The following is a 17,306-nucleotide window of genomic DNA, read 5'->3' on the forward strand; positions in this document are numbered from 1 at the left end:
TACTGACACACCAAACATACACACCAGGACAGGCTCTGCAACACCGACATCCAAATACACATACCAGGAAAGGCTCTGCAATAACGACACCCAAACAAACACACCAGGATAGGCTGTACCACACCCAAACACACACACCAGGACAGGCTCTACCACACTAACACTCACACACACCAAGACAAGCTCTGCCACACAGAGTCCCAAACACACACACCAGGACAGGCTCTGCCACACCGACACCCAAACACACACACCAGGACAGGCTCTGCCACACCGACACCCAAACACGCACACACCAGGACAGGCTCTGCCACACCAAAACCCAAACATACATACTAGGACAGGCTCTACCACACCGACACCCAAATGCACACACCAGGACAGGCTCTGCCATACTGACACCAAAACAATCACACCAGGACAGGCTCTGCCACACCGACACCCAAACACGCATACACCAGGACATGCTCTGCCATACTGACACCAAAACAATCACACCAGGACAGGCTCTGCCACACCGACACACCAAACACACACACCAGGATAGGCTGTACCACACTGACACCCAAACACACACATCAGGACAGGCTCTGCCACACCGATGCCCGTGTCAGGACGTGTTAAGCTACACAAGGCATAAACACTTTCCACACTGGTTTGTTGTTAGTGTGTTTCCCCCTTGTGTATTGACCCCCCAGCCAGCCCTCCCTTTAGTTTTAATGTATTCCCTCCACACTCTTGTGTATTACCTCATGTGCTTTTGTGCCACCCTTGTGTATTGATTTATGTGATGTGCCCCAGCCAGCCCCCCTTGTGTATTGATGGCCCCTTTGGTACTGGTTTATGTACCCAAGTGTATTGTCCCCAGCCACCCCCCCTTTATGTATTGATTTATATATGATGCCCCAACCACCCTGTTGTGTACTTATACCCCCAGCCCCCTTGAAACATGGGTCCCCTTCCACCTATCACCTATCACTCCAACAATTTTTTTTCAAATACTTACATTTTGCCAGCTTCCTTACCCTGCAGGCGTCTCTCCTACAACATGACGACCTCCCTGTCACGAGGAGCTGTTCCGCGTGACCCTAGCCCTTTAGCGTCACAATGCATCCTCAAAGGGGCTGGACAAACATAGCATGATGCGGGTCTGTGGACTGGCACATCGAGACAAACCGACACAGCTGCGATTTTTAAAGTGACCGTAAGACTGCCTCCGCCGGCTGTTTAATGATTTTAGCGGCCAGCAGAGGTGGTCTTACGTTTCAAAACTCACAGCTGCATTGGCTGCTATAGTATCTCGGTGTGCCGGCCCACGGACATGCTGGCCCACTGGGAAATCGCTCAGTTTCCCGGTGGGCCAGTCCGGCCTTGGTTACATCAGTAAAGCTGACTCTTTAATGTTTTAAACTAAAGGGTCAGCTTACATTAATTTCAATATACAATAAAATAAATTTTCCCATGAATCATGATTTAATTAAATTTATAACAGATAATGAAACATCAAACAATCATTAACTAGGGGAATATAAAACATTTGACCTATACAGTCAGCTACAGTTTTAATAACCAAAACCCACTACACCTAACTGCTGAATTTACGTCCACGGACCCTACATTTACATTTTGTAGTTTTTAACAGGAGACAATCTTGTAAAGTATTTTAGCTTTAGTGAAACCTATTCTTTTTTTTTGGGGGGGGGGGGATATTAACTATTCAGAGTTGATTCCTAGTTTAGGTGAAACAGTGCATCACATCACATTATATACTGGAAAAGGAAAAAAAAAACAATTTCCCAGCAATTATTTCCCCAAAATGCCAAATTACATAATTTTGGGAGTAATAATAAATAAATAATTTTGGTTGAGTCCACACTCAACCAAAAACCAGACTCAATGTAATGCAGTATAGGTGCACTCGAAAAGGGGGTTGTGATGGATAAGGGAGGCATGATGGGAGTAGGAGTGCTGGTTTCCAGGAGTGGAGGAAGGGTCTCAGGGTCAGCATTGGGCTTCTCTCATTGGTCGCCCTCCTTTTCGTAGAGAGGAGACAACCCTCCTGTGAGTCCCCTTATCCCACCGCAAGGGTTTCTGCAAAATCTTATTAATTGTCCCTCTGTTTATTGATTAATAACTGAAATCGTTATATTTTTGTGATAAAAGTGAGCAAGTAGCCTATTTGGAATGCAAGATAGTGGATCAGAGAATAACTGGCAACATTGAGGGACATTAACAATAAAGAGAGGAGCCTACTCCTTACTGAGCAAGCACTTGAGGGGAGCGATGGAACAGAGGAGGTTTCTAGAACATAGAGCTGGATAAGTAGCTAGAGGGGAGATAGGTGTAACATGCCCCCCAGCTGTCCCGATTTGAGCGGGACAGTCACGATTTTGGGACTCTGTCTCGTTGTCCCGCCTATCACTACCTCTGTCCCACTTTGCAGAGGCGGAGGAAGCGTGAGGCGAGCACGGTACTCACCTCGGGTGCAGCTACAAGGCAACCAATCCAATGTCCCTCTAGTCGGCTCAACATTAGGGAAAGTGAGGTCTGTCCCAAGCACCGGGATATGACGTTGTACCCCGCACTCTGCATCAATAGCCGACGCGTAGTGATGAGGGAGAAGTAAAGCGAGGTTTGAGGTGACAGACGTCGCACTCCCACCACAGGATGGCGGATGGAGGATGAAGGATGAGGTAAAAGATAATAATAATAATAATAAAGAGATGGGGAGAAAGGAGTGTAAGGGCAGTGTACATGTATATGTGTGTTTAAGGGCAGTGTATGTGTATACACATTTTAAGTGTGATTAAAAAAAAGTGTCCCTCTTTCACATTTTGAAATGTTGGGAGGTATGGTGTATTGGGTTAAGGGATCCTATTTGTGCAAGGGTGCCGAGGAGATTAGTTCAGATCTGGCATTAATAGGGCAGGCTGATTCACCTAGCAGCCAGGTGAGTAGCTTCTCTAATGCAGATTAGGGAAAACAATGCTAGGAAGTTTAGACCTTTTCTGGCAGGGGACTCAATCATTAGGAAAGTAGATTGGGTAATCTGCCGCCAAGGCCCAGAATGCTTGGGTACTGCATGTTGTGGAGAAGTTGGACAGATGGTTGGGAGGGGCTGTTATGATGCAGTGGCTATGATGCATACGTTTTCTTTGACTTCTACCCTTAAACTTAGCTTATAAGTTTATATATGTTTGAATCCTAAGCAAAAAAAAGAAAGAATAGGAAAAAGCAAGATTTGCAAAGAAATAGTAAAGGAAAACGTAAATGAAAATGGAACAGGAAAATGAATGGACAGTTGGCAACCTGCTTAACATTTTTATCTACAGGGCAAACCATTCCTCAATCTGTCAGTTCTTGACATCTGGGAGCAGACTTTCAGGGCTCAAATACCAACGCTTAGCTTTAGCAAACAGCTGCAGTCAGGGGAGAGAAACTACTGTTACCATTGGGTGTGACATTTTAGAAATCCAAACACTAGGCCCTAGCTCTAGCAGGCTAATCTGGAGGAGATACCAGGGGTTGCCGCATCGCAAACAGACGCACCCAGAGGGGGCTACCTTTACCATTTTTTTGGTTTACTTTTAAGAAAATTAACTCTCCAAGTTCAGAGATGGGTATCCCAACATAGGCAGATAGATATTAAGAAAGACAATCTGCTGCATCAGATAAGGTAACATATGTGGGGCATATAGAAAACACTCATTCACTTTGAACAGTGGTTGGTAGACATGATAGCAGCTGCTGTGCAATCCATGAGTGCAGGCCACCCCTTTTTTCCCAGTAGCTAACTGGGTCAACATTAGGTGTCAAAGGAACTTCACAGAGGTAAAGTCTGACCATTTCACCAACACTACTTTCCTCTCTGCTGCTAGCTCTGTCCCGCTATACTCCCAAGTGCCTCTTCACAAAATAAAGCTGCTCCACTCAGCTGTGTTCCGCTGCTTGTGGCACTGCTACTGATGCTGCTGCTAGGAGTAGCAGACAATATCATCTCATCCTCCCAATGCACTTCTTTCTCCTCGGACAGCTTTCCACTTTTCCACTGCCAGTCATACACCCTTTTGGATCAGTTGGTCCTGGAATGTAGTAAGAACATTAAATATGAGTGCTAGCTTTCCCTTAATCAACTCTGAGCAACCTAGCTTGGGAGGAACTTGGATTTGAGTCCCACTGGTAAAGGGCAGGGCAAGGTATATCTCAGAGAAACCATTGACTTCGTGCCAGGACTTCAAGGTCCGGCAGCGGCCTACCCTGGGGTCAACCAATGAAGAAAAGTTGTTCCTCTAATCGGGAGATATGCTATACTCTGCCCTATTGCGGACGTACTCCGAGAGGCCTGATCAATGGATCTTCAGCCTCTCATCTCGCTATCCCCATTACCTTGCAGCAGGATGACAAAAGGACTGAACTAACAGCCATCCTAGACTTCGGCACCAGCAGTTGCCTTCTTGACTCCATTCTGGCTGCCAACCTTGGAGTACTACCCCAACAAGAAGCACACCCTGCTTTGCTGCATATGGTAAATGGAAGCATCCCTTCTATGTGGAGACAGATGCCTCCAATAACGACATAGGAGCTGTCCTGTCCCAGAAGTTCACTGAGAAACAATTGCCACACCCATTACACTCCTGCAAGCTCACCCCCTCCGGATGAAACTATGATTTGGGTGAGAAAGAACTGTTGGCCATCAAAAGTGCTCTGTAAGAATGGAGACATAGGCTTAGGCGAGCAACACACCATGTTACAGGGTATACAGATCACAGGAACCTAGAATATTTCTGTATCGCCAAACGACTACGCCTTTGCCAGTCATGGTGGGCTCTGTTATTTTCTAGATTTCACCTCCATATCATCTATAGACCTGTGTCCAAAAACAGCAAGTCCAAAGCTTTATCTCACATGTACAAGTCATCGATCCCATCAGACTCAAGGCAGCATGGTCCAATTCTAAATCAAGAGCACTTTCTTGCTACTCAATACTCGTTGCTCAATACCATCCAGAAGTTTCACCATCCTGTGCCCCATCTGTCATACCACAATTCCTGAAACCTGGAGCACTTGTGTATCACCAGCATCATGTAGCCGAATTACGTATTTAGCCAACTCACACGAGCTTGACTGGGAGCGAACTGGAAAGCATCTCCAGCTAACTGGCATTCTAGCTCTGCTGAAAATTAGATATTACACAAATAACTCACTTTTAATGAAGAACAGGAAACAGGAACTTGTTCTTTAAAAGAAAAAGTAAGATTAAATACTTTTTAAAATTCTAGAACTACTTTGGGTAGCTGGGTGAAAAAATATATAACTGCTTTGGAAGAGGGCTTATTTTAGTTACTCTATGGCATATTAACAATTATTTGAAATCTTGTGCTTCTTGTGCATCCCAGCAAGAAACTCATTTGTATTCTTAATAATTGAATATTTGTAACATTTTAACTGGTGCATAAAACAGATGATTTAGGTGATTGTGCAATATTTTCAAAGCATTGATTTTTGGTTCTATCTACCTTAAATAATGCTTTATTGCATGTTAAGGCAAAACCTAGATATTGTTTTTGTCCAACTATTTTAAAATGACATTTACTTTTAAATTTAATTACATGTGTAATTTATATATTTTAATAACAAGTCACGGCTCTGGCCTCAAACCTCCGAAGCAGCTAATTTCAGACTCCATTGACTTGCATTAGACTGAAGTGTATAAAAGGAGAGATGCTTCACTTGCATTACATTAGTTCACGCATGCAGCCGATGGCATCACCCTGCGCGGGGCTTTATACTACTGAGTGCTATGGACGCCCGAGGTCTCTGTATGTTACATTGTGGAACATTGTGTCACGTGGAGAGGAAATATTGAGATCTGGAGCATGTAAAGTTTCCCTGTTTGTAATATTCCTGTGTGTGACTCCGTGTAGATCTGGCTCCCAGAGCTCACCTCCAGCCTGTCATCTGGAGAGCAGAAAATGTATCGAGGACTACGAATATGTTCAAGACGGAGACATTATTATTGGAGGAGTGTTCAGAGTAAATAACTTAATGAATGATTATCTTGAGGATGGAATCATAACTATGATGGCTTGTATGAAGTAAGTAGAAAAACTACAATACAGAAGTCAGGAATGGTTTAGATAATTAACATGATGAGGGATGAGAAAGGAACATTTAAATGCTTAAGTGATTTAAGAAAGTACAGGAGAGGAGTTTATTCCAGAAGAGCGGAAATGTTAGAACATATTCTCTGTATAACCTGTAAAGTTCTTCTTTGTAGAAGAGTCCACAGATCCAATAATTTGGCTTTTGTTTTTACTTTTCCTGTGATCATTGTTAGCCTAGATAGTCCTAGCTTGTTTTGAATGCTGTAAGGGTGTGGAGGGGGTAGAAATGTGCATGTATGTTCACTTGACACATGGTCTACTTACACACCAGTAAAGGGATCTGGACTTCTATGACTTTTCGTCTTTATTTTATATGCGTATTAGTTACTCCATGGGGCAGTCATGTTTTGTCTCATATAATGGTTGAATGAGACACATAACAATGTGGGCTTACAGAAAAATACTCGAGGAGGTCCTTGCCTTACTACAATGTAACTGTAAGATGTGTTAATAAAGCCTCAGGCGAGGAAGATCACCTGGCGGCAGGAATCATGATTAATTGTAAAGGAGCAAAACATGTATTGTGGAGACCAGCTATGACTGCAGTAGGTAAGATGGCAGGTGACAAGTATGTGAGCCAGAGGTTTAGTTGACTCAGGGAGCGTTAGAAGTAAATGAAAGACTTTGTATGGATGAATCTTGCAGCCATTTGAGTTTACTGAAGCTCAACCTCAGGGGAATAGCGGCTGATACAGGTGAAAACCTACCAGCGGGGCTAGTGGTCACCTCACTACAATCAGTTTAGAGTCAAAGCATCACGTTACTTTCCACAAAGTCTCCATATATGTGTAATGGGTTCTTCTTTGCCTTTCGTTTTGAATATCTTTACAGTTTTCTTAACAAAGTATATACATTCCTACAGCTGCAAATCAAATAATATAAAATAATCTAAAATAAAGCACATTTGTAATATTTCCACAGCCCTATTCCAAATTTCTACAAAAATCTTTTGACCTTTATGTTTGCCATTGGGGAGATCAACAGTGATCCGGAAATTTTACCAAATATCACTCTAGGATATCATTTATTTGATTCATGTTCTAATGAAAAAAAGACTGTAAAAAGCATCCTTCAGATATTATCTGGACCAGGAAAGACCGTCCCTAATTACTCCTGTACTAAACAAGGTACCCTGGCTGGTTTTATTGGGGATGAAATTTCCGACACCACTATACCCATGGCACAAATCCTAGGCATGTATGGGTACGCACAGGTGAGCAGAATATGCACCGTTAGTACAATTGTTTAAATCTCTTCAATAGATGTTAGTTACCTCAAACCCTGCACTCCAAACCATCAGCCCTAGGCTCACTTCTCGTGACATTTAAGCACCCTTGTGTTCAGCGAGCGTCTATATTATGTGGCATGTGGTGGATTCTCTCTATACATACTGGGTAATTTCTTGTCTTTCTGTTTTTCCAGTCAGTTTTCAGCAGTCATTGTACAAGTTTCAGGCTAGAAGCTTCCGGAAGCTCCTGCGTTGTCATGAAACTGCACCTGTGGATATTGGGGCCTACTTGGTGCATTAAGTCCCTTTCTTGTAGCAGGGGTATTCATAGAAACACAAGCCGACTCCACTCCTACAGTACTGTCATTAATGGCACAGTATGCCTCAACTTCCTGTCATGTGACAGGATCAGTCAGTAAGAATCCCCTTTTGTAGTCATAAGAGCTTCACTTATGAGGTGTGTGGCTCAACTTCATTGGTTTCCATAGACTAAACTTCAAGCCCTGAAGAGGAGCAGGTGCACAGCAGTACTTATACATGTTCCCAACACTGCCATCCAGCTAAGATAAATGTATTTCATTTCATAATTCTTGTAGAAATCTCTCTGATTGAAATACACATTATACAGGGCCAGTCAGGCTCTTGGAGCAGAGGCTCATTTAGACACCTATAAAACGCATTATGCACTAATATGGTTTCAAAAGAAAGCTCTGCAACAATAAATAATGTATATTGTTGTTTGCATAAAGTAAATGTGAAAAAGGGAAATTACAATTGAACAAAAGTGCTGTAAGGATTCACCCATTCACAGTAAAAAGATGTAAGACGGTCTTTGTTCATAAGGGTAAACGTTTTTGTGTAACTAAGTCTTGGTCTTCAGTGTTCGAGAGGGTGGTTGTAGCATCTGTTATAATCCATTTGTTTTCGTGTAGATCAGTTATGGCGCAACGCATTCCGTGCTCAGCGACAGACGAGTTTATCCGACGTTTTTCCGAACAGTTCAAAATGACCATGTCAGTTATTATATTTTATCCAAGCTGCTGAAACACTTTGGCTGGAACTGGGTCGGTATTTTAACCACAGATGATGAAAGTGGAGACAACGAAAGCCAAGTACTGACAAAGTATATGAAAGACGATGGAATTTGTGCTGAATATGTAATAAAAATACATTATTCTCAAAGCATGGCTGAAACTTTTGAATACGCTTTCAAAACAATAGAAAGATCAACATCTCAAGTTATCATATTTTGTGGTTCCGTTTCTGAAGCTTTTATGTTTATTATTAGGGAAACAAAACATTTCTTAATCAATAAATCTGTAATTCTTGGCACAAGGTGGTCTTCAAACACATTTCTGTTCCATCCTTTCTCTGATGTATTTAACGGGACTCTGACACTGAAACCGTATTACAGCGACCATGTTCCAAAACTTTCATTCTTCCTCGAGAAATTTCACCCAAAGAGCTACCCAGATGACAAGTTACTGGAAGATTTGTGGGTAACAGCTTTTAAATGCTTGTCTCCAGATCCCTATAAAAACCAGTATTATGAAATTCATTTTGGGCACTCGCTTTATAACTGTACTGGGAGAGAACGCTTGAAAGACATTGTTAATTTTATCAACAACGGGGATGCTTCTCGAGTGAATAATGCAGTGCTTGTGATGGCTAAAGCCCTACACAATATGTACATATTTCAGGAAAAAAATGTTTATGGAAATAAAATCAAAATAACTAATTACAAACATCAGGTAAGTCAGGCGTCATGAAAAGAGAGTGATTCAGGGGCATAAGCGGTAGCCGTGTAGTTAGCAGTAATAGTAAATCTAGCAGTGGGAACAGTTCTGCTATTTACGTAAAACCAATAACTCTGCAGCAGTACCCAATATATATATAATAGACTTGTTACAGTGGGAATTGTTGGTCAATCTGTGCAGGACGTTAAGGGCCAATCAGATGGCACAATTTGCTTTTAAATTCCCATTAGGACTAGTATCCTCTGCTGCCCTCTGTTGCCGTCTGCCTCTCACTGCTGTCTCCAGCTCCCCTCTGACCCTTCCAGCCCTTTCATGCAATTTTTACTCTGATCTATTCCATCCAGGGCCTCTCTTAGCTTTGACCTGTCCTCCCATTTGACCATTCCTGCTCTCTCTGCTCTGACTCGTCCTCTCCAGCTCCCCGCTGATCTTCCCAGCCCTTTCTTGCCTTCCCTGCTGATCCACTTCACCTAGAGTCCCTTCTGCTCTTACCTGCCCCTCCAACTTCTCACTGATCCTCCCTGTCCCCTCTGTTCTGAGAGAGAGAGAGAGAGAGAGAGAGAGAACAGACAACAGAAAAGACTGGGAGATAAAACCTGTGGAATGAGAGAGATTTCTTGTCATGGCGTGTCAATGGCAGGCACATACGTTGAAGGATACATTACAATTTACTTATTCAGAAAATGTAAAACAGCTGATTTTATTTCAGTACTTTTGTATTTTTCATAAAAGTTGCACCATTACATAAGAAATCTGAAAGCCGAGGACCAAACCTCTCATCTATATCTTGATGAAAATGGGGAGTATGTTACCCCACACATAATTCGGAACTGGGTTGGAAATAAGGAAGAAGTTAAATCCTTTGATGTGGTCGGTGTCTTTGATCCGTGGGCTCCGGCTGATCAGCAGCTTAACATCAAACCCGGTCTAATAACCTGGAAGAACGAAGCCAACCAGGTGAGAAGACTTTTCATTCTTTGTTATAAGAATATATTTGCTATATTAAATCGTATAGGAACTGAATAAAGTTATATCTGGAAATATTTGGTCACTGACACAAGTTTGTTAGTTTGGCTGTTTGCCAAAATCACTTCGGGTTACAGTTAAATAATGAATATTGGCTTAAAATGCAGTGTCTCAGCTTTATTGTGACCATATTCACATCCAAATTGGATGAAGGGTTTAGGAATTACAGCTTTACTGTGGTGCTCCCCCTTTTTCAAGGGTCCAAAAGTATATGGACAATTGACTCAAAAGCTGCTTCATGGACAGGTGCGGGCCATTCCTGTTATTTTTTTCATCAATTAAGCAGGTAAAAGGTCTGGAGTTGACTCGAGGTGTGGCATTCACATTTGGAAGCTGGTCAGACATCAGAGAGCCAGCAGGGACATTAGGAGTGGTGAAATCAACAGTTTGGTACATTCTAAGAAAAAAAAGAAAGACCCACAAACAAACACCTGAAGCAAGTTGCGATAAAGGCCTGTCAAGAAATACTAAAACTTAAAAAAAACATTTTATTAATGATTGTGTTGATTTGTCCAGTTACATTTGAGCCTCTGAAATAAGAGGACTGTGTATGAAAATGGTTGTGATTCCTAAATGTTTCATACAATACTTTTGTTCAACCCCATGAATTAAAGTTGAAAGTCTGACTTCAATTAAATCTCAATTGTTTCATTACAAAGCCGATGCAGTGGCAAACAGAGCCAAAATTATACAAATTGTGTCAGTAATATTTCTGGACCTAACTGTATATAAAATGTGAACTTATACAAGTGTGTTTAAGCCTGAGTAAAAACATTGTTATTGTTACAGAGCTACTTTACAACCAATATGAGATTAAAAAAAAACCATGTGATAATTATTGACCAATTGGTTCTCTCTATGCACTCACAAAATTTGCGTGGTATTCAGAGTAAGATTCCTTAGAGTCTGTATGCTGGCTCACATATATAGAAAAAAGCATTTATATTTTTATTTATATTATTTTTATTTATATTTTTATTTATTTTATTTATATTTTTATCATTATTATTTTCATCTTTATTTTCATTGTTGTTTATCATTTATCATTAACTTCACACTATACTGTGGGTATCACATCTTCTATCTATGTTTTTCTTTTAAAAATACTATACCTGTTCTACATCGGAATTATGTCCCATAACCTATCTATTCTATATCCTACCTATAATCTATTCTTTATACAGTACCATGGTCTTACATATGACCATGTCTCTCACTGTTATGGCAGTCACTACATCATCCTGTAATACAGGACAACGTTATCCCCATCGATATAGACACAGAGTCCGAGACATTTGTTGGCTACCTCTCCGGAAACGATAGTACTAACATTCTTTTTTTCCTCTATGACATTGGCGATTACCTGCAAGCCTCCCAATAAAGTTCCGTGTGATCACGGGGCGGTCCGTACCCTGGACGGTGTCTTTGACACGAAGGAGGAGACTCGCACCTTGGAAGGAGGAGATCCCGACGTCATTACGTAAGGAGAAGAGATGGACGCCAGAAGAGGAAGAAACGGAAGACGACGCCAAACACATATAAGAGATGAATGGAAAATAAGAAAACACACTCCTGGGGAAGCCAAGATGGTGAAACGCGTTTAGAAAGCTTGTACCAGTATCTTCTGACCTATTTATGTATATAACTTGGATACTACATATGGATTTTAAGTATTTATATATTTATTATAGAATATTTATTGATTTATTTGGAATCATGTATTAATAGTTTCTTGTAATATATAAAGATAGGGCTATGTCCCACAATACATTTTTATGATTGATTGATCTTTGGATGAGAAAAAGATTGGTAATTTAGTAAGGCATTCCATACCCCACTGGAAACATTGGAGATACTAGGAGAACAGCCATAAGGACCGGGGAATCCCATCGTGGAGCTGTGGACACACATCAGGCAGCAACCATCCCGGGAGATACATCCGAATGACACACATGCCCAGTATATTCATCTAAGCGTAAGTGCATCATTCTCCTTTGACTACTCCTTGAAGAAGAGATACCATCCCATGTTTTTTGCCTTCTGTCATACAGACTCTAAGGAATACTCTGAATACCACGCAAATTTTGTGAGTGCATAGAGAAAACCAACTGGTCAATAATTGTGCATTTTATCACGTTTTTTTGTTTTTTTTTAATTTGTTTCCTGGTCGGTTTACACGAGCGCACCTAAGTGGAATTTGCTTGAGAAGTAACAACACCTGGAGAGTGTTTTACAGGGTTGCAGCTGCGTTGCTGTTAAGAAGGGTAGTATCCCTCCTTTTGCTTATATTGTATTTTACTTCATACACGGGTAGGCACTGGTTTTCACATTTGTTTTATACTATAACCAATAAGAGATTACAGATATTACGGATAGTGTAACTTGGTAGAATACCATTTGAAGTCAAGATTGAGCTCTAGGAGCTTTACAAAATAATCAGCATAAAAAAATATATGTTTCTTATTCAGATTCCAAAATCTCAGTGCTCAGAAAATTGTTTGCCGGGTTACAGGAAAGCCCCGGGGTCTGAGATCCATTCCTGCTGCTACGACTGCGTCCTGTGCTCAGAGGGAGAAATCTCCAATATGACCGGTATATCCCACCTGATACTCTGATACTCTTACCAAAAAAATAATGTTTACGTCTGACTGATTAATAGAGAGAAAGCCCCGAAATCCACTGCATGTTCTGAACAAATCAGCCGACTCTATATTACTCCCATTCCCATCACAGATTGAAACCACAGGCCCGTACACCGACACCCAGACACAAGAGCACGGAGATATTACAAGAGCAGGCGGACAACCATTAGAAAGACAAATACCTGCAGTATAATCCTGACTATGGATGGTTATTTTGTTCCCATTAACCGTACTGCAGAATAAATGTTAGTAATCTGCCTGAGGTTATTTCTGGATCCAGCCATTTTAAAAATTTTTGATAATTTTTTATTAATTACATATGTTTCATGAAATTCAAGATTGTGTATTTTTATTTTTTACAGACAGTGAAAACTGCATAAAATGCGCACATAATGAATGGCCCAATGAGAAGAAGGATCTGTGTCTTCCCAAATTGGAAGAGTATTTGTCCTATGATGATGCTGTTGCTATAACATTTACAGCAATCTCAATTTTATTTTGTCTTCTAACTGTTACAGTATCAGGGATTTTTGTTTCATATAAAAATACCCCAATTGTAAAAGCCAATAATTGGAGCCTCAGCATGATCCTCCTGGTCTCCATCATGATGAGCTTCCTTTGTGTCTTTCTGTTCCTTGGTCATCCTTTGGATATAACCTGCATTCTACGCCAAACTGTCTTTGGAGTTGCCTTCTCATTAGCCGTGTCTTCTGTGCTGGCCAAGACTATCATGATTTGTGTTGCTTTTAAAGCCACTAAACCTGGCAGTGTCTGGAGAAAATGTCTTGGAATCAAACTGTCTGGCTCTGTTGTATTGTTTGGCTCATCTGTCCAAGTCATAATTATTATTTTTTGGTTGTCCATTTCGCCCCCATTTCAGGAGCTGGACATGCACTCCTATCAGGGAAAGATCATCATTCAGTGTAATGAGGGTTCGGTTATTGCCTTCTACTGTGTCCTGGGTTATATGGGGCTTCTGGCAGCTGTTAGTTTTATTATAGCTTTTTTAGCCAGGACATTACCGGACAGTTTTAATGAGGCCAAGTACATCACCTTCAGCATGCTGGTGTTCTGCAGCGTTTGGATTGCGATGATCCCGGCCTATCTGAGCACCAAAGGGAAGAACATGGTGGCCGTAGAGATTTTTGCCATACTGGCTTCAAGTGCTGGACTTTTAGGATGTATATTTATTCCAAAATGTTATATAATTATATTTAGACCAGAAAATAACTCAAAAACACAATTGTTTTGTAGCAGAAATAACAATCTGTAGATATAATAAAGGTTAACACAGTTATGAAATTTAAGTCTTAATGCCCTAAGGATTTACTATGACATCTTATGTGAAATAGCTTATATCAATATTTGTACTGGCAAGACATGTTCAGTGGCAGCCTGAAGTCTGTATGACTGATTTCATGTTGACTGATTGTTTGTACGACACTCAGCATAAATTGTTAAGACCCTAGATGGTCTATGTAGACCATGCTGGGATCTCTAATGACTGCCCTCTTCACAAGTACAACTATAGATCCTTGCTTCCTGATGAGGTGCAGCAGGGATGAAAAACACAGTTTCTCCTTTATTAACCCCTTTGTGACCCTAAGGATGTACTTTTACTTCCTATGAAACATGCCCTATATAACCAAAGAGAGAATAGTACATCTTATGGTTTTTTACACCAGCCAGAGACATTTTCTGGTCAGTACACGGGAGCTCGGGGTGTCATTCGACAGCCTGGGGTCTACTTTGTCAGCAGGAGCTAGCTTTACTAGCTTCCTGCTGACTGATCCAGTGTAACAACGTTCAGGCATTCTATACTGTGGTTTCAGCCAGATATTGAAAATAAAATGTCTGCCAGAGGGACTATCCAGACCTCTGATAAGCTCCCTTGGTGGCTGATCACAGGTACTGGTCTCTCTGTGATCCGCAGCAGTAGTGATTGAAATGAAAAGAGAGAAACTGCATTCGTCCCGCTTTATAAAAATACTTAAAAAATATTTAAAAAATAAAAATGCAATTACCGTATTTGCTCGATTATAAGACGAGGTTTTTTCCAGAGCAAATGCTCTGAAAAATACCCCTCGTCTTATAATCGGGGTTGTCTTGTAATCAGACCTCAACTAGGTCTGACTATGAGACTAAGATCCAGATCCCCCGCAGCGATGCAGGGGACCTGGATCCTCCTGTCTTATGCCCCCCCCCAACTTATGGTACTAGAGTCCCTGTTGCTTAGTCTGGGCAGCATGTAGAGCTCTACGCGATTTGCGTACACAACCTCCGCTGCAGCCGGGAGGAGGTGTGGTTAGCGGCGGGGGTTGTCTGCGTCCATCGCGAAGGTCTTCGTGATGGACGCAGACAACCCCCGGCTGCAGCGGAAGTTGTCTACGCGAAACGCGTAGAGCTCTACACGCTGCCCCGACTACACACCGGGGACTCAGAAGCTCCGGTAAGTTTGGAGGAGGGAGGGGGAGGGAGTGTTAAATGGGGGGCATAAGGCATTTCTGGAGGCAGAGTGCTCTGTGAAATGCCTTTTAACCCCCTTAATGCCACTCTGCCTCCAGAAATGCCTTTTAACCCTCTATACGGTCAGATCTATCAGATTTTGGGGGGTTGTCTTGTAATCAGGGTCGTCTTATAATCGAGCAAATACGGTATGTTAAAAATTAATAAACAAACAGACTCCAATGTGATCACCATGATGTGAAAAGAGGTACCATCCACTTACAAGAAAGATTCCTCAACGATAACTCCAGTCCACAAAATCAAACAAATCAAATAATAATAATAAAAATAATAAAAATATGGAAAAATAAAAGATAAATAAAAATGGAATAAAAACCTCTTACCTTTCCTACTAGAAATACTAGAAACTAGTAGTATGTTGGATATTAAACATTAAAAACCTATGTATGTTGGATATTAGTCAATTTCCCCTCCCCTGTTAAAGTGGCTAAATAGACTATGCTCAGTCCCAATAAAATGTGTTCTCTTGCATCCTGACTGGTGTGTCGTGATGGCACAATTCTTTGGGAGACTCTTTTTACTCAGAGGAGCACTTTTACTATGAGAACCAGAGGTGATTCCCATTTTGTACGAGGAAGGTGGCAACAATGGCCTGGGACATTCCCGTTACACCGGTGACATGTTACTTATTCGTTTCCATTGAGTCCCTTACTGTGTGTCATCTGTTCTTCCCCCTGTAAGTTCCCGATATAAACTGTCCAGTGTGGTAATAAAACAGATCTGCTTTTCCTCTTTACAGGGTCTCGTCTGGATATTGGAAGGGTTCTTATCAAAGGAGAATATTAGTTTCCATAGCTCCAAGAAGAAAAAGGATCCTCCAACAGGGTCACTGCTCAGCCTGGATTCTAGCAAAGGGACAACCAGAGATGAAGACCAGGAAACAGACAGCCCCAAAAGGGTCCTTTATAAGCTCCTGATAGGCAGTTTTATGGAATTATGCAGAAAACACTAAAATGTTCTTTTGCGTTTGTAAATAAACTATATCTTCAAATATTTGGAGAGCCCATTAAATTAGCAGAAAATCCTATGAAATTACTACATATGTGCGTCAGCAAGTGTTTCTCTCCTATTCTTGTGTGACGTCACACATTGTAATGAAGATAGACAAGGACTTATTAAAATAACAACTCACGACTATAAAGAATTGCCAATGTTTATTCCAGGAAAATAATGTTAATCTGATTACCTACCTCTAAAAAAAAACCTGATAATTTAATTGAAATAAAATTAAAGAATTATGTGAAGGCTCTGGAGGTGTATTGTGATTGTTTTTTTTATTTTTTGTACAATTTGTGACCAAGGCTGTTTTAACATTTTTGTGGTGCTCGTGTTTAGCTGTAATTCTCCCCTCTCCCATGTATTGAACCCACACAATACAAAAAAAAACTGCTAAATATATTCAAATATTTGTCCTGAGTTTAGAAATACCCAATGTTTTTATGTTTTTTTTTCTTTTTTCTGCAAGTTATTGGGCAATAAGTACAAGTAGCATTTTGCTATTTCAAAACCATTTTTCTCCAAATCTGGTCATTCTGCCCCATGTGCTATTTCGGGTATTTTTGAAGCCGGCCAATCCAATTTACCCCATCAAATCATATATTTTTAAAAACTAGACACCCCAAGGAATTTCAGATGCTGGTATTTTAACCGCTTCCATGAACTAATTTTACTACCACCCTTTGTCAAACTTTGTGTTAGTAATTTATTTTGTGTTTTTTTATCACACAAATTGTACTTCAGGTATGGATTTACAGGATTTGTATGGATTTGTATAATACGTGTTCCGCAACATCTCCTGAGTACAGAGATACTACCCATGCATGGGTTTATTGCACATTTTTTAACTTGGAACTTTAACATCTGGTCCTACTGCCCCCATGTCCTAATACGGCCCCAGAAATTATCCTTTATATTTAATCAAAGAGCCCAATCCTCACCCGCTTCCCCATTTTCATCACGTAAA

At 41.0% G+C, this 17,306-nt stretch overlaps 1 protein-coding gene across 1 annotated transcript; it reads left to right on the forward strand.

Moving 5' to 3' along the window:
* The first annotated feature begins 7,122 nt into the window (after positions 1-7,122).
* Positions 7,123-14,090, forward strand: LOC149280985 (vomeronasal type-2 receptor 26-like). The gene is made up of 5 exons (XM_089499802.1): positions 7,123-7,377; positions 8,325-8,630; positions 9,882-10,106; positions 12,644-12,767; positions 13,180-14,090. Exons 1-5 carry the CDS (start codon positions 7,123-7,125, stop codon positions 14,088-14,090), a joined length of 1,821 nt encoding a protein of 606 aa, XP_089355928.1.
* The last annotated feature ends 3,216 nt before the right edge of the window (positions 14,091-17,306 follow it).

The sequence above is a fragment of the Sceloporus occidentalis genome, unplaced genomic scaffold (assembly GCF_023333645.1).
Source record: "Sceloporus occidentalis isolate IW3139 unplaced genomic scaffold, rSceOcc1.0.p SCAF_140, whole genome shotgun sequence".
NCBI lineage: Eukaryota > Metazoa > Chordata > Lepidosauria > Squamata > Phrynosomatidae > Sceloporus > Sceloporus occidentalis.

Bases quoted from the DNA above. Each gene is read 5' to 3' on its own strand.
- LOC149280985 (XM_089499802.1), top strand. From the start codon at position 7,123: ATGTTTGCCATTGGGGAGATCAACAGTGATCCGGAAATTTTACCAAAT. The intron at 8,631-9,881 runs GTTATCATATTT...TTTTCATAAAAG, and splicing joins TAGAAAGATCAACATCTCAA to TTGCACCATTACATAAGAAA. The intron at 12,768-13,179 runs GTATATCCCACC...TATTTTTTACAG, and splicing joins AGAAATCTCCAATATGACCG to ACAGTGAAAACTGCATAAAA.